Source organism: Lampetra planeri, unplaced genomic scaffold, assembly GCF_965212315.1.
Source record: "Lampetra planeri unplaced genomic scaffold, kcLamPlan1.2.h2 scaffold_678, whole genome shotgun sequence".
NCBI classification, from domain to species: domain Eukaryota; kingdom Metazoa; phylum Chordata; class Hyperoartia; order Petromyzontiformes; family Petromyzontidae; genus Lampetra; species Lampetra planeri.
In genome coordinates, this window is record NW_027615501.1 from 16,303 (window position 1) to 34,569 (window position 18,267).

The 18,267-nt window shown below is 41.2% G+C and overlaps 1 protein-coding gene across 4 annotated transcripts; it reads left to right on the forward strand.

The window, feature by feature from the left end:
• Positions 1–14,697: 14,697 nt before the first annotated feature.
• On the forward strand, positions 14,698–18,020 carry PTP4A2 (protein tyrosine phosphatase 4A2). Of its 4 annotated transcripts, none has more exons than XM_078624224.1 (5): positions 14,698–14,805; positions 14,879–14,971; positions 15,046–15,176; positions 16,435–16,509; positions 17,909–18,020. In XM_078624224.1, exons 1-5 carry the CDS (start codon positions 14,710–14,712, stop codon positions 18,018–18,020), a joined length of 507 nt encoding a protein of 168 aa, XP_078480350.1. In that variant the 5' UTR covers positions 14,698–14,709. The 4 variants fall into 4 exon arrangements, with proteins under 4 accessions (XP_078480350.1, XP_078480351.1, XP_078480352.1 ...); XM_078624225.1 differs by having other exon boundaries at positions 14,707–14,805; positions 15,085–15,176; XM_078624226.1 differs by lacking the exon at positions 16,435–16,509 and having other exon boundaries at positions 14,707–14,805.
• The last annotated feature ends 247 nt before the right edge of the window (positions 18,021–18,267 follow it).

Here is an 18,267-nt window from a genome sequence, read left to right on the forward strand (position 1 = left end):
TAACCACAGGGATGATATTGTGCGGTTATTTTCTGGAACTGTCGTCACCATGGTGAGCTGTCATCATGGGCCCGGGTTCTTCTTACGTCGTACTGACGCCAGACCCTTCGTGTTACATTTGAGGTCCCGGTAAACGCGATCGTCCTCGCAAACCCTTTATCTATCGTTTGTTACATTTCTGTGTGACAACTCCTCGTTTCTATCATTAGGGTGTGAAAAATTACATTCGCGTAACACAGAAAAGTGCTTATTCTTCTCGTCTGCCGTAATATGGAAATAACTTGCGCTGCGGCGTAGTTATTTTTCTGATAGTCTTGAAGGCATCAACACACTGAGAAGGCTCCTCCCCAACAACAGTTCAAGCTGCCACATTGAAGAAGAACAAAAAGGCAACCTGACAGCGGTCGGTACTCCCTCCACTTTCTCCGGGCTAGTCACGGGATTTCAATGTTCAGCCTGCTCTTTGTAAGTAGAAAACAACCTAAAAAAGGAAACCTAACTGCTTTGAATGTGTTTCGCATGCGATCGTAACTGGCGATATCGCTACAAAAATAAGACCTGGGTTATGTTGTTTTGGGAGTAGCATAACACAAGTGAGCTAAAGTAAGTTGGAGGCTATGAGTCGTTTTTTGAGTATGAGAACCACTGTGTAGCCACGTTAACGTTAGCTTTCAGAGCAATGCTTGGGCGACTCCAGAGCAGGCAATGTACCTTGTTCATATTGTGATGGGTGGATCAAAGTCAACCCTTATTGTCCAGCTGGTAATACTGCTGGGGATTATCTCTTCATACGGGAGAATAAACGTACTTTATGTCTGACCTGGTTACTACCAGCAAACGAAAAGAGCAAAGTGTCGGGGCATAGCTAGCTTGCTAGCAAATGGAGCTACATTAGCTTGCTATCAAGGCTGCGGCTAATGTTATTTCCAACCTGGACGAAGAAGAGGAAAATTCTTGACTGACATTGTGGCGGCTGTTGTTATTAACTGTTCGCCTTCGTGGGCGTTTGTAGTTTTGAAACCATTAACAGTTGGTGGCTTAATGTGCTCCTGTCCTCCTCTTTAAATAAGCTAGCTTTACCTTTAACGTTAGCCAATACACTATGCTCGTGGTTTTTCAGTGAATGCAAGTTAGCATTTCTCATGGACATTTCATATGTCTAAGTTCATATGAACGGTAGATTGGTACGACCGAAACTACAGGTAAAGGCAATGACAATATATCAGTGTAAAATGGTGATACATAATCAGTTTTTGCGATTTCTTCACTTCTTTAGCTTAATTTGATGTTTAGCAGTTGTGTCGACTCGGCTGGAGTAGATGGCGACTGAGCTAAACGCCTTCCGCCCTTTTGTGAGGAATCTTGACCCAGAGCATGTTGACCCATTTATTTTAAGCCATATGTCATACTAACATTTTAATAACAAGGCAAGGATAAAGCGAATTCATAACCTGATCGTTTATTGTTAAAGTAATATTATCTTACCACTTGCTTCTGTATATTGTGAAATTAACTTTATTTATAACTAGCAGGTTTTACTCTGTTCAGTTGTAGGCCTTTCATGTAGAAATTCAACCAACATTGGGGTTAGGTGTGTCTATAATTTAGCGTTGTCTGGTTTTCGAAGACAGAAAGCAGCCAACCATTTAACCATGTGGGCTATGAGGAAATGATCGAGGGGAGGAAGTTGACTTGAGCAGCTGTGATACTAAAGGCCGCAGCCCATTCCCATGCCTCTCAGTTTTCAAATTTATGACCTTCCAATGCTTTGGGTCTGTTGTCTGGTAATAATTTCTAGTGTGTAGCTACTCAACATGAATGGCTTTGGACGCTCCCACCAACATGGGTGGATTAGTCAATGAGTAACAGGTTTAACAGGTAAGCTAATAATACATTCCTGCTTATGAATCACTGCAAGGTGACCTAAATTTCCTGCAGTGTGTTATTAATGATGTCCCAATGCGATACTGAAGTTCAGAATGGGGGCTGACCTGGGCATATTTTAAAGGATCAGTATTGGCTAAAGTAAAGCTGATCAAAATTAAGATCTTTCATGACTGTTCTCCTTTACAACAGCCAACCTCTGCACATGTATTGCAGTGTAAGCAAGTGAAACCTGGTGTGCAAATGTATTGCTGGCTCCTAGATATTTGTGTGTGCCACATAACACTGTTCTGCTGTTGTACAGCTCCCAATAACCTATCACCTATAATGCCCAGTACATAACCTCTAATGCATATATAGATTATGTGTAACAAAAAGGACAGATATGTGTACAATATAACTAAATTTATGGCAAGGCTACACGCAAGTGCCCATCCTTAGCCATCTTGCTAAATTATATAGCTTAACCACCAGTAAAGTGTATTTTTCAATATGTCAGTTGCCTTTAAAAGTGGTAATTGATCTGTTTTAATGTTGTGGCCTAGGTTTTATTTGGCAAACGTGACAAGTGGCAATTTCTGGCACAACTGTACCGACCTCCAAAGTGCATGAAGTAACAAATGGAAATAAAGAGGTCAAAAAGCCCCAGCAACACATGCATTTCATGGAAAAACGCAATTGGCCACCACTATTTTTCCTTTGGCCCTCATAAGGGTCATCAGAGCATTGTATAATGTAGTGCTATTGAAAAGTAGCATATAACAATAAAGTTCACCTGCCATTTTATATACCAAAGTTGTAACTATAAACTGAGCAACTAAAGCTAGCGCTCAACAGTAGTTTGTTTGAATGTATGCATGTTTTACATATTTCACTGGATTGGATCATTTACACCTTCGCCATTGAAACAGTCATTATTCATTATTGATATTCATTATTTCCCCCTCTTCTGCTTATTCTGGTAATGGCTCGTGGTTGTGCTGGAGCCAATCCCAGCTGTTGCTTGGGTGGATGTAGGGTACAATCTCGACGAGTCACCAGCTCATCGCACGACTGCATGAAGGACAGACCATACATACACACACACACACACACACACACACACACACACACACCTACACCTACGGGCAATTTAGAGTGACTGCTTTTGCTAATGGAGGTGGGAGGAAGCCAGAGAACCTACGCGAACATGGGGAGCACATGCGAATTCCACAGAGAAAGAGCCCAGGCCAGGAAAATATAGTTAACAAGCATTCCTGAGCATTGTCACTCATTACTTATGATGTAATCTAGCAAATGGGACCGACCTTCTTGCTATGAGGCGGCAGTGCTAACCACTGCACCACCGTATTGCCCCATTATTGATATTCTCAATCTTATTCTTTTTTTTTTTTTTTAACGAACAATAATTCTTATTTGTTTGCCGGTTGGCTGATTGTGGCCAGTATGTGTTGTGATCATCTCTTAACAAAGTTTAACTGAAGCTTTCGAAACAGATAGTGAAGTAATGAATTGTGGAGTAGTTAGATTGCTTGTCTCAAACTTGTGAAGTATGTATGGAAGGTTGGATATCATTCAAACCAGAGTCTCTAGCCTCATATTCATTCTGGGATGCATCAGAACATAAAAAGTTGAACTATCACAGCTTTCATAGTATTTAGAGAACAAAACTATTTTTACAATTAGAAGACCCAAGTTGTTTTTTGACTTTGTTGCCATTGCCTCAAACACATCTGAAGTGATCAAGTGATCATGATTATTTCGCCTGTGGTTTGTGATGAAGTGGGCGATGCTCTTGAGTTTACCAATTCAAAAAAATTGGAGGGGGGTGTGGGTGTGGGATGGGGGCAACAAACTATAGGTGTAGTGGTCCTCAGGTCTCAGTCTGCAGCTTAGAGCAGCTCTACAGTGTGAGGCCCTCATTCATCAAATACCAATCCCCAGGTTGTTAGTTTTCAAGTTTTTTGCACATGTAAAAGTTACGTTTAAATATGATTTTAAAAAATAAATCAAACACAAAGCATTAATATTGTCACATCATTGCTAGATTAACCATTCTTTTATTTTTTTTATACCACTATAATTCCAGCATGCATAAAGTGGAAGTGTATATATATTTCTATTTACAGCCGGCAAGTCAGTTAAATTTGGATTGTGCATACAATTCAATGGATACAAGGTTGACGTGTGGTTGTAGGCCAGATCTGACTGGGTGTTTACATGGAATAAACAGCAGCTAAGTTTTTCCTCAGTTTCAAAATGGCATAAAGAAAGTCAGTGTGACAGGTGGGGAGGTTCTCAGCCTTGGTTACCGTAATGATGAAAGGTGAACCCTTCGTACCGTAACATGAAGCCAACTTACTAGGGAGGGTTACTATGTTGTAGCATGCTGACATTCAGTACATCTCGCCAGGGGGTGGCTGTGAATGTTGAAAGATACCAATAAAAAAGTTAAAGTTAAATATAATAATAATTGTTGTTATTATTATTATTATTATTATTATAGTAGTTATGGACACCTTGCATATTTCTTTTTTTGGGTAATGAATCAGGCCCTTGTCAGCACAGTGTTCGTTTACGGTGGTTGCCACAGCACTGGACCAGACCAAAGGGACTGACGCTCTGGCACTGCCAGTGTCTGACAGTTTGACAGTTCTTCTGGATGTTGGTAAAAGGCTGCCTTCTGAAGCTATAAAAACAGGTAGGAATTGTCTTTTGTTGGTGGTGTTTACAGTTACCTTGTTAGGCTACAGCTGCCGGTGCTGCAGTAAAAGTTAGTCCTTTGCTAAAATGCTATAGTAAGAGGTGTGGTTATTGTTATTAGAGCTGTTGTTGTGTATGTAGCTGTTGACCTTTACTGATCTAGAAGGTGTAGTTTTGAAGCAACTATAGCTTAGAAAATGCCAGGTTATCGCTGACAAACAAGCTGTATTTTTCCTGTTACCCAGGCACTTTTTGTTTCTCACAGTTGCTTCTTTTAAGCAGCTTAAAATCATGTGAAATGTGTGACTACTTGTCACACCATGACCCCAAGCTGTTCGTGGTGGTCATAACATTAGGAAAGTATCAATAAGATAGATTCGCTACTGGCAGCAGGTTGTAGGGTACATTCCATACGTCTCATACACAAGTTTTTGTTTTCAAAGTTTAAAGTGTCCCAGATCAATCCCTACGGGCTGCCAACTCCAAGCACCATGGTTCTCCTCTGTTCTGCACCTCCTGCTGTTTCTCCTTCTTTCTGCACAGAGTGTTAAAAGACAACACCATTGCTCTTCTCTGATCTCTTAGCAAGGGACATTATAATTCCCAACAGGAGCGCTTGTTGCGACAGCTGAGATTATTGTTGGTATAGCAACAGACATCCCCTATTGCTGCACACAGAAGACCAGGTAGTACTCAAAATGTCAGAAAATTGATGTTGCAGATGGACTATGCAGCCTTCAGCAAAAAAATGTGAGCAGACATGAACCTGTCTGAGTTAGTGTCCCCTGCACGGGCTTAGACTTACATTTCATTCCAGGCTTAATTAATATATCAGACATATTTCAGTCACAATTAAGGGTTAAATCGTGAGTTTTAATCGAGACGATAATTCGCCTTTAAGTGTAAAGCTGTCTCGCGGGCACAGGGGAAAAAAAAAGTAAAATTGAAACAGACAAGACTCGAACGATATGCAAGTAGGGATGTGGGTGCTGATGTGACAGCATTTTTTGTTACCACGACACAAACACACAGACAGGATATGGACATGTTGCTCTTCAGTTTGTGGATTTTTATCACACAAAGCGTGAGAGAAGAGAGACGGAGCAGGACACAGAGCAGGACACGGCCTCCACTCTGTGCTGCAGGTCCGTGTCTGTACAGCTCCATCCAGCTCTTATAATATGCGTTCTAACCAGCCAAAAAACGCACAAATGACTGCTTCATTGACGGACCACAGTGTGTGTTTAGCGCACATAAGCAACGTTGAATGAGAATGTGATGAAGAATAAAGAATTGTGTTGCTAGCACCAGTAAAACTACTAACTTTAGTCTAAATAAATTAATGTATTTATATACAGGAAATGGCTTTCAAGTCCTGATGGTGAGTAGTAAGCGTTGAATTGATGTAAGTAAGATGTTGAATTGAGAATAGATGAACACAGTTTCTTTAGCCATATTCCGGATCAAAATACGACTTTTAATAAAAGCCCTACCAGACTCTTTGGTGGAGAAGATTGTACAAAGTACTATTTTGAAAATAGTGATACCTGTACAAGTAATTTCCCCCCCCTTTTAGAAATGCCACATCATAAACATTGATGAATAGATGATTTGGGTTGGATGGATTTTAATATTGTCATGATCCATGAAAGTTGAGGACTTAACTGATTTTCAAGTCACTTGGGTTTTTACTTGGTACATCTTAGTACATTTTTCATTCTCTGTATTTATATTCACTTTTATTGTTTCCCTTGTGCCAAGTCCAGGAACATATAGGCAATCACACAGTACTCACGTTTCATTTTTCTTATGATTTTGAAAATGCTTCTGTATTTTTTTTATCTATTAGCAGATTCAAAGGTTGGTTAAATTGTTAGTGTTCATGACTTTTACAGTTACAGATGTTTTTTAATCACACTTTATCTATAGACTCTTTTTGTTTTCTTCCCAAAGGTAGGAAGCCCTGTTCTTTTTCAAATCACCCGGAGAACAGAGTGAGATTTGTTATCTTTGCTCACTCATAGGCAGCAAAAAGGCAGTGTGTGCGTGCGTAGTGCGAGTCTGTTCATGAAAATAAAGGGTTTGCATATTCACTCACCTTCCCTCTTCTGCCACATTTAAACGGACAGATAAAGCCAGGACAACTCGCTCTACACAGGAAGATTAGCTCCTGTCCTCTGGGAGCAAGTTGAGAACTAACCTGTTATCCTTCTGAGACTGAAGGAGGATGTCCATTTGCCAAAATGTTAATAGTACTAAGATGGACAAGAAAACAGACTTTTAGACTGACATAAATGTAAATGCAACTGGTTCACACTTTTCTTAAAAGGATTGTTTCCTCAGTGTACACATGCATGTGGAGTACATGTAGTCTCATGGTTCAATAAATGTAATAATGTATAGTATTATGGTGCACACCCACTCACAGTGCCTTAAAACAGAACCGTAAATGCAGAGAAGACCATGGTTAGTGGATCTAATCAAGAAGATGTGTAAAAGAAAAAAGTGCACACTACAGTCTGCATAATCAACATTTGCTGTGTCAGTTTTTGCAAACCACACAGCTTCAAATGATTTTGAAATGTCCGGCACTGACAGAAGAGAGAGTGTAAAAGTACTTTGCTTTACCAAATGAAAAACAAAAAAACGTTGATCAGATACTTTGAATAGTCTTAATATGCCTGCTAGTGCTGCCTGGCTGCATATTTCTTTTTAAGCTCAACCTTAGCCAAGCACTGTCAATGTAAAGAGCTGACGCTACGCTGAGACCTGTATGATACTTGTTATAGAGTTGTTCAGTAGCTGGACTTAAATTCACCAAAAGAACAAACAATAAGCTACAAATGTCAGTTATTACTTTAATAGTACAAATGATAATAAATAAACCTCAATAGCTGCTGTAACAACAAATATATTAAAACATAGAGATTGGGCTGTTATGCCACACACACAACTTGAAGGCACTATGTCAAGTTCGCTAGCCCAGCTGAATAAACTCAAGCATTATTCCGAAATGTTTGTCTGAACCTGACCTGGCCCACTGGGTGCCAGTTAAGTCCGCTGGATTCCTCTCCTCAGTTCTCACAGATCAACAGCCATGTGAGTAATCTTTCAGTGACAAAAAAATAAACTTCAGTGCGTCATAATATTTTTAGCTCGTTGCAATTAAACTCTTTGCGCTATATTGTCAATGCAAATATCCGGTCCTTATATCTATACCGTTCCTGTTCTCACATTTAGTCGTATTAGTCAAATAATATGGAGACATTATATTTAAATTTGCCTTTTCCTTTAGAAAATAAAATTCTATAAAGTAAACTTATGCCTTATGTACAAAATGAATACTATAAAATTTAGAATATGTTAAAAGCATTCGAGAAAGGCGAGGTTTCATTTTTTGGTGAATATGTACCCATACATTGTCTGCTGTGCTGGAAGAAATTGAACTTCTGATTTCTGGTTGAATATTTAGAGACATTCACATTTATAGGCCTGATTTAAAATGGTCCACCATGTATGCTGCAAAAGAGCTTGTGTTAGAGCCCCCCCCCCCAAACTTAAAACGTGTGAATCTATTATATGGGTACATTACGCAAGACCTTTGCCACTGTTTTAGTTGACAGTTTAAAACTAACCTTGTAGTCTGTCCTCCACCAATCTTCCTGGAGACCACTACCTGAACTGTGGAACGTGTATCTCATAGGGGCGTCTGGTAATAGTTGCAGAATAGAGCAGAAAACAAAACGTTTAGTGTATTTTAAACTGAGACGACCACAAGCATGAGTCAGACTTTTACACAGGTAAACAAGGGCATGACCGTATATGACTCATGTCCCAATTATAATTACATGTCTGGTGATGAGGTAGAAACAGGGATTTTTTTTAAGAAACCAGGAACCTGAGAATTGACTGATTATAAAGTGACAGTAAAGGACATGTGGCATGGAACACAAAACATCATGCTGGTGTCAAGCTGAATTCATTTCTTCTGCAGTTCTGTCTAATGTCCATATGCCTCTCTTCACCAGACATCCACCATCACCATCAACAAAGTGTTCCCTAGCACAGTACACTATAAACTGCAGCATCTACTACAAGAGGTGAAAATTACAAGTCTACAAGGAGAATGCTTTCTTCCACTGATATGTGATAGCCCACCAAAGCTCATTTTATACTGGACAGCATGCAGGCCAAGGCAGACAATGTGGAAATTCAGCCAGCTACTCTTAGGCTGTGGCCCTCCCAGTCATGTCTAGATAAATTAAAATAGAAATTGAGTAATACATTGTAACTAGGCTCATAGTATCACACATGCACCTAATGCACCGGACTGTAGTATTGTAGCCTAATATAGAGCATTGCAGTGGTCCAACATTTCTGTGACGTATGCATAAATGGGTTTATGCAAGCATGGGGCTTTGACCAGAGGGTGTCATGAAGTGTTGACAGTTGGTTGCCCATCCAACCTGTCCGTCTGACACTTGTTGTTGACTAATGTCATGTCATTGATTATAAGGCGAAAGGCATAATTAAAACCCAGTGTGTGTCTGTTCTTGGGAGGCACAGCCTCAGTCCATTTTTACATGCAATCCTCCATCTCCCAATGCTTTCTTGCCCAGACAGGCCTGGGGATTCAGCTGTGAGATAAATCTGTGAGGCCCAGAAATAGGAGTAGTACTGACTTGCTCCTTTTCTTGTCACTTGTTATGGGGCTCATGTGATACACTAAAAATGATTGTTCAAAATATAAACACACATTTAATATATATAAAAGGTTCACTGATTTTCCAAAAGATTGAAGATATTGTACTTTCACATTACACTAATTTCTCGTTCTGTATAACAATGCAGGCTTCTGGCCAACGTGTTTATCTCTAGAACTTTGGATATCAAGTGTGAAAAATAGCTCTTTCTATGACGAGGTAAATTTGTAGAAACATTTGCTTTCTCTTTTACGAAAAATATTAGACTCTCGCCATCAGCCATAGCTTTTCCCCACCTTTCATTTGAAATGTAATTGTTGAAGTTTCTAGATTCCTTATTAAGGTTTGTTATTCGGTTGAGGGCAGCAGTAATTTTGGTAAGATCCACCCACCCTGACTATAACAGCATTGACGTCACTGTAGCCAGCTGGGCAACTGAGCAGGTGTGATCCTCTTACTTTATCTCAGACACAGTTCCTGCCAAACTCGTGAACTTCTTCCTCAGTTGCGTGTTCTCTCTAACTTTTTGCTTGCTTTGATTTCATTCAGCTGCTGGTCTTCTTCTCTACTTGCATCAAGTTTTTTCCACATCCCACAGACACAGTTTTAATCATTCCGTTACCCCTGTCCTTGGTATTGTTTAAGTTTACCATTTCCACAAACCCTGGCAAAAAACATGGAATCAACATTCTTGGAGGATGTTCATTCTGTTGCTTAATATTGTGGAAAAAAGCAGATCACAGACATGTCACAAAATAAAAGTAATCTAAAACGGCAACTTTCTGGCTTCAATAAACACCAAAAGAAATCGAGAAAAAATTGTAGCTTTTATAAGTCTAGCACTGGGAAAAAAATATGGAATCACACAATTCTGAGTAAAATATTATGGATTCACCCTTCCATTCCACCATTCCATTTCCAAATCTATCACCTGCATCAGATTAAATCTGCTCATTAGTCTCAAGTTAAAAAGGTGTGCTGTTGCACCAACTGGACTGACATGTATCATTGCTCCAACATTATAGATGTCAGTTGAAACAAAGGAGAGGATTATCAATGTTCTTTAAAGAAGGTAAATCATCACAGAATGTTGCAAAAGATGTTGGTTGTTCACAAGTCAGCTGGACCAAGTACAAACAACATGGGAAGGTTGTAAAAGGCAAGCACACTGGTCGACCAGTATGTCTTGAAAACAGAAAATGCACAGCAAAACAAATGAGGAACAAATGGGGTGGAAACTGGAGTCAACGTCTGTGACCGAACTGTAAGAAACCGCTTAAAGGAAATGGGATTTACATACAGAAAAGCTAACAAAAGCCATCATTAACACCTAAACAGAAAAAAAAAAACAAGGTTACAATGGGCTAAGCTAAGGAAACGCAATCGTGGACTGTGGATGACTTGATGAAAGTCATATTCCGTGATGATTCGCGAATCAGCATTGGGCAAAGGTGATGATGCTGGAACTTTTGGTTGGTGCTGTTCCAATGAGATTTATGAAGATGACTGCCTGAAGAAAACATCCAAATTTCCCACAGTCAATATCTGGCATGTCTGTGATATGCTTTTTTTCTACAAAATTAAACAACTAAATGAACCTCCTCCAAGACGGGTGATTCCATGATGTTTGCCAGGGGTTGTATATCTCGAGTAGAACTCAGAGAGACCACAGGAATGAAAACATGTCTCTGCAACCTTTGGCCCCATTGCTTTATACACTTATGTACAGCAATAAGCAATCATAGCTTCATAGGTTGGCAGATGGGAAAAATATGGAGATGGCAGTGTTAACTTGTAGCAGACACGTGAAATGAACAAGACATTTCATATCAGTAAGTTCACTGTGTGTAGCCAGCAGGTGGGAAGATGGGGCACGGGTGTCAAAACCTTTATCTCTCTTGAGCAGGCCATGCTGCTCCTAGCCCAAGGAGAGCAGAGTTTCCCCACTCCTGCTCTCCCTCTTAACACCTCCCTGTCCATCCTGCAAAGGATGACAAGCACCCCCTTTGCTAGTCAACCCTGCTCACACACAGAAAATCAGCTCTCCAGCTGCTTGAAGGCAGTACAGTCTGGTCATGCTCAGTATGTCTCCAGACAAAACATCAGCGAGACTCAGCACAACCTCAGACTACCAAACAGGCCTGCATGTCATACTAAAATGCATGAAGATGGTGAACTCAGACATTACACATTTTGGCCAAAGGTCTCAACATTTTGCCACTGAGCTACTCCAAATCAAATATTCCATGTCTAGAAGTTAGTATTCAGTTGTGTGTTTTTCTAATTATAGCACAGCATCCTCACCCCTGTGGTTAAAACATTGCCTCAGTAAAGTCATGTTTTTCTACACTACGCCTGGGGTCTACATAATAAACATGTGTTCGTAGTGAAAGAAGTCACAGCTATCACGTGTCCAAAGTGCTGCACACAGCATTTGTCACATAGCACCCCTATTGTCTTAATTTTTCACTTGATCAGACAGCTTATACTCTTTTAATCTATTACTGATGAGATATATCTAAGAGGAGAATAAAAATAGAATGAGCATCATGCTTACACATGTAAACCATGCCACAGTTAGAATACACTTTCCACTGCCATCCAGTGAGTCATCGTAAAGTTGATGAGTAAGCATTTGCAGGGCACCCATGCCCTGGTTCCCATTCTATTTTGACATTATCACCTGTTTAGGTTTGTGTGTCCTTTTCTGTTCTGAGATACTGTCGTCCTTATCAGCATGTACAGCTTCTTTCTGCTCTCTCACACTTCTCATTTCACTCGCATGCTCCCTCTCCCTCTCCTCTTTCCCTCCCTTTTTCTGTTCTGTATCTTTTACTGTCCTTTATCTTCAGTCATTGAAAAGCCTGTTATAAGCTGCTCCGGGAGGCACTCCCTGAAATTTTTAGTTCCTTCTCTGTTCTTCCCCCCTCCCTCCTCCTGCAGGACATGTCCAACATGAACACACGTGACGAGGAACAGGGCACCGAGGGAGTTTTCTCTGGGCCACTGCGTGGGCCTCTGCCCTCCCAAGTGACCTCCCTCCCAGTTTTGTATACATGGTCTTGCATAGTAGACACACATGCACCATAGGGGTTTAGTGTATCCCGAATGAGGTGCCATTTATTCGGAGCTATTAATTTTTTAAGACATGTTTGCCACAGTGACGCTCACAAAAAGTTGTTAGACTAGTAAGGCATTGGTAGATGCTGCCATTTTTGCAAGTTGACACTTGTTGACATTATATTTATCACTTATTTGTTCTCTTGAGAACGTACTGTTGATAAGTCAGTAACAAAAAAAAAAAACAACTGGGCACGCTTGTTTTCTTGTTTTTTCGTTTCCATAAAAGGATTCTAAAATGGATCTTTTACTTTTATTTTCTGTGCTTCATTACACTAACCATTACACATTGTTTATTTCAATTGGGTTGGCAGACCTGCTACATGTTAATTGCCAGTAGAGTAAAATAATGTCCTATTAATATGGTGGTGGTGGGCTTGTCATAAATTTAAGTCTCGTTTCCTGTCTGGTAAATCATTTTCTGCTTCCAAATTTGGTTTGTGTGTTGTCTGACTTCTGAATGTTTTGCATGTGTCTTCCAACAGTCCTGTGACTGCAGGCCTGATGTTCATTACCTCAATTAGAACAGTGCATTTTAAACATTGCGAGTTTATCAATGAAGGATGGTAAAGGGGGCTGACAACCAACACAAGCAGTTTCAAGGTCTTCATGAACCTGATGTTATGTTTGGGCTTCTTCAGTATATTTCTATAAGAAGGAAAAGAATGGGCATTTAAATTGGCGATGCAGAAAGTGACATGAAACAACATGGGGTTGTGTTATACTGAAAAACCTTTGTTAGTAGTATCAGTTTGGTTGTGAATTTGGGTGGTGTGTGTCTACTCTCACCATTTTTTTCCATTTTGGGATGATGATAAATGTTGCCAAATATTAAACAAATAAAGGAGGGAGAAGAAGGCAGAGCATCAAAGAGTTTTTGTTGAAAGAAGACTTATACTCTTAATACTCATTCTTATTGGCAAGTGACAATAGGAGGTTATGGTTTGGAGCAAAACAGAAATGACTGAGGTGTGCAGAGCCAGTTTGAATTGCAGAACAAGGTGTACATGTTATGGGAAAAAAAGTCCATAGAGTCCATAGTAGAGATGGCATGTACTGTCATATTTATTTCAAAAGAAAGTGTGACTTAATGAAGTCTGAATGGAAAGAGAAAGACAGAGACTCAAGGTGGAAAGAGCGTGGGACTTAAATGCTCCATCTGTTTGAAGCTTTGCCCACCCTGTAATCCTCAACTTGTGACTACTGCCTGTGACACAGTGCAAAAGTCCAAGCCTTTTCTCCGTTCCTCACCGTCAACCTTCTGTACATGGCCATTCACTGGTCCTCCACCTGGACTAGCCTTAGGACTCAAACAGCAGGTGTCAAGTTGTGTGCATGTGCGCATGTTCTCTCCTTTTTCTGGACACATGATTAACTCTGATGTCTGATAAAGGGATGTGAATAGAATGTTTTGAAGATGCAACAGTGTGACAGAAAAGTAAAAAAAATGCTGTCTGACTGAAGTGACTGAATTGATGATGTAAAACATGTGGAGTAGATAAAGAAAAGGCTCAAAACAAAGGCGATGTAATATGTTTTTATAATCATGGGAATTTATACTGCAGTGACACTACTTGTGTGTCTTAAGTCAAAACAACCGCAGGCTTAAACTTGTCAATTAATTTCTAGTTATATCAAGTATGGCTTCATTAAAAGGATCCTGCATTTTCACTTTTTTCTCCGTCTCCCTCTTCTCTGGGCAGGTTTTCTCTGTGTCGACTTGAGCCGTACCTATATGGCGTGTGTGAGCGGAGAATTTTGCCAGGCACAGCACCTCACCACTGTGGAGAAGTGAATCGGCTGCCCCCCGAGGGACTACGCTACCCAGAAACCCCCCTGACTTCCGGCACACTAGGAACCGCTGACACTTCCAAAGTTCTCTCCGGGATATTGCGTAGTCCTTGACGTGACTGCCCCTTGCCCCGTCCCAACCAATACGACAAGTCTTTGTTCTCTACTTTCTTCTTGAACAGCCAATCACAAACAGCTCTCCTGAATGGGGTAAACTGATTGGATGACTTCTGGATAGTCTCTCCATATTTTTCCCCCCCCTTTTTTGATTATTTTAAACCTTTTTGTATTTCATTTTTACATCCCGGAGTACTGTGGAGTAGTTTATCCTTTCCCCCCCTCATCTGTTCATCACCCCTGTAGTTCTCCACGTGTTGTCCCTTTTATTTATTCATCCATTTCCTGACTACATAAGTCTCCTAGCAGTGTCTGCTGACTTCTGAGCCAAAAGTTGCGTTTGTTTTATAAGAGTATTGTATTGTAATTGTTTTTAAGCCGTCTCGCCAACATGAACCGCCCCGCTGCAGTCGAGATTTCCTACGAGTGCATGAGGTTCCTCATCACCCACAACCCCACCAATGCCACACTCAACAAGTTCACTGAGGTATGCCCTCATCTGTCTGCTCTTATCTGTCTGCATCGGTCAGGTGCCTAAAATCTTCTTTGACGCCTGACAGGAGCTGAAGAAATTTGAGGTGCAGACGCTGGTGAGAGTTTGTGAAGCCACCTATGATAAAGCTCCGGTGGAGAAGGAGGGGATACAGGTCCTGGTAAGAGTACACACACACACACATTCTTAATTACTCATTCCAACACACATCATCACCTTTATTTCCATCTATAGGACTGGCCTTTCGATGATGGCGCACCTCCACCCACCCAGATTGTGGACGACTGGCTCAAGCTTCTCAACGCTAAGTTTCGAGAGGAACCTGGCTGCTGCATTGCTGTGCACTGTGTGGCGGGGCTTGGCCGGTGAGCTAATAGCTGTCATGTTGCAACAAAAAGCCCTCAGCAGTAGCACAAATGTCTTCCATAGTTGAGGAGATACTTCATTGCTTCAATCAGGAAAATCTTTACAAGCTTTGTCAGTGCCTCTTCCTCCAGAGTACCAGGTAGTCTAGTTCAGTACCAGGTAGTCTCTCTAGTTCAGGCTGCCAAATGTTGACTTGCTCATCTGATTGTATCCGTTTCAGTTCCATTAATTGCTTTGTGGGATACTGCAGTTTAGTTGTCTTGTAAATCCAAGACTGATCAGACTCTCCACACAAATTGATAATCCATTCAGAAACCCCTCTAGTGGAAGGGGTGTTTATCACGAGAACAGCACTCTGTCGTCACTTCTCCTGAACCGAGAGAGGAACATTTGCATGTGCTCTGTCTGTTGTTCACGAGGTTCCAGCAGTGATGCACAGACGTACGGGTAATATTCATGACCCAATGTGTCAGTGAATTGTGTGTTATTCTAAACAACCAAATAAGTGCGAAAACAAAGGAAGCAGAAGCGCATGACGCAGGTCAGGTAGTTAAAAATGTCTTTCCTAACCACAGATCCCAGTGGCTGTCAGTGTTTTGCATTGCTGTGGGTTTCCATAGGTTTTATAATGGCAACTACTGGTTAGACTGGAACCCCTCCTCCCCCTCACTCCTGTGTTGTTTACTGCAGTGTCTGGGGTTTCATGAGGCTTCACTCAGATGGACTTTACACCACCCAGCTTTCTCGTGGTTGCATGAGAGGCTGTAGTCATTCCCTGTGCTGGTTGTCCCTCCTTAAATAATATTCTCAACCCTCCTTTTTACAGTAACACACTTGTTTCTTACTTCTCATTTTCTGCTAGCCCTCCTTTCTCCCACTTGGATATTGTGTGCTAGAAACTCCAAAGGAAGGCTCCGTCCGTATTGAGATCTAACCTGAGCAATACTTTTGAAAGTGTTTATATTTGTTTTTCTTTCTCACTCTTTCTGGTGAGAAAGGAGAGAGTTGTCTCATTGCAGCTTATCACAGTAACTTGTGTGTGTGTGTGTGTGTGTGTGTGTAAGGGTGTGAGCACAGTACCCCAGCAGGGCAACGCTCAACTTGTGCACCCTGTTGGTTTCCCAGGCCTGTTTCCCAGGTTTAAACAACCCCCCACCACCATTACTGTGGAACTATGGCATTTAATCTTCTCTTCTCCTCTCTTTGCTTCTCTCACCGTCTCCTTCGACTGGCTGGCTGGATGATTCTGCCTGTCAGCGCTCCAGTCTTGGTGGCCTTAGCTCTTATTGAGTGTGGGATGAAGTATGAAGATGCTGTGCAGTTCATAAGGCAGTAAGTATCCTCCCATGTTTCCTCTACTCCACAGCTTTAAATAGAGGTCCCATATTTCACACTTGTATCTATAACTGTCACTATGAGGAGAATGAGTGTGTGGCCCCCACCTCCCTCCGAAATAAAGGGAGATGGCATTAATCAGATTCCTCCTGCTGCTCTGAGAGCCTATATCGGCCTCAGTCACACGTGGAATGAACTGCTGACTTTTCACAAGTCTGACTGGCGAAGCAAATATAAACCCACCAGTCAGTTGTGGAGTTGGGGGTGGTGCTACTGTTAATGTCAGTAAATTAAGTAAAATGTTAGGGAGCTCCGCAGACAGCATTATTCAGTATGTCGCTCATTCGTAGACATTTAGGTTCAGTCTGAGCAGCTGTGCCCACTCTCTTCTTCACACACACTGCATCTATAAGACATCTACATCTGCAACCTTCTCTTCATGTCTGTGTGTCTGACTCACTGCGTTCAGAAAGAATTCCCTTTTCAAGCGAGTAAGCAGTGGCATATCCTGATCCTGTTTGGCACTGTAGTGGGCAGTAAACTAAACTAAAAACATGACCTGTCATCCAGTCTCCATGTAGAGACTGGAACTATTTTATTTTGTGTTTTGTACCAACTGTGCAGAAGCTCACCATCACCTCCATGTCATTGTTTTTGTGTCACGTATGAAACGCCATCACGGTAGTGTCATGCAGCCATTGCTGTGGCATCTGCACTTATATCAAGGAGGTACTAATTTGTAATGAACAAAAGGACGTGTCTGGAACCAAACCGAGTCCGGCCCAGTCTAACTAGAACTGTAATGGAAAAGCAGCATTTAAGATGCAACACAACACACTCATTTTCAAGAGTGTTTCAACTTTTTGATATATAAATTCAAACGAAGGAACCCTGTGTTGCATTCTTAACACTTGAAAACGTCTTGTACACACTATTGATAAGATTTGGTAAGAATCCTCCCATAGTTCTATCCATGTTTTACATTGCAGTTTCCCTCGCTGCCTTTGTTGGTGCACAGCTGTTGTTGTTGTTCATTAGACACCTGTAGATCCGTGCGAAAGCACCAGCTGAACCGCAGTGTACCACAGCGCCATGTAAAACTGAAACTTGTCGAAACCTCCTTCGCACTACAAGTGCTACACAAAGGGTCTTTTGAGTCAATAAATGGTGTGAGGATGTTCACACAATGTGTTGAATGATCAGACTAAAACCTTTACTTTTAATTTCTTGACACATTTTGCTAATGGGCAAAGTGAGGTTATAGAGTACTGACAAATATGAACCCTGCAGAATGTCAGTAGAGTGATATTAGGCTAGTCTGCTCTGTGCTTTCTTTTGTGAAGTTTCAAATTCAATTTTTAAATCACTGTCTTCTTCTTTTCCCTCTATTTAATAGGAAGAGACGTGGAGCCTTCAACTCCAAACAGCTTCTTTACCTCGAGAAATATAGACCCAAAATGCGCCTGCGGTTCAAGGATACCAACGGCCACAACTGCTGTGTGCAGTAGGCTGCCCACATCTGTCTATGCACATCGAGTGGGGGAATCCTCTAACATGGGGAGATACAAATAAATCAAGAGAGCGCTAACAGTAATTATTGTGATGATTTTTCAATACTGAGTCATGGTTAATTAATCAGAGAGAGCAAGTGAGTGGTCGAATGAATGAATCCAGATCTGGGGATCCACCAGCCGAACCAATGAATGGAAGGTCAAAGCACACAAATAGGCCCGCCCCCCCCCGGTTCTACTGTCA

Coding starts and splice junctions, on each gene's coding strand:
- PTP4A2 (XM_078624224.1), top strand. CDS start 14,710: ATGAACCGCCCCGCTGCAGTCGAGATTTCCTACGAGTGCATGAGGTTC. Junction 14,972..15,045: donor AGGAGGGGATACAGGTCCTG/GTAAGAGTACAC, acceptor TTCCATCTATAG/GACTGGCCTTTCGATGATGG. Junction 16,510..17,908: donor GCTGTGCAGTTCATAAGGCA/GTAAGTATCCTC, acceptor TCTATTTAATAG/GAAGAGACGTGGAGCCTTCA.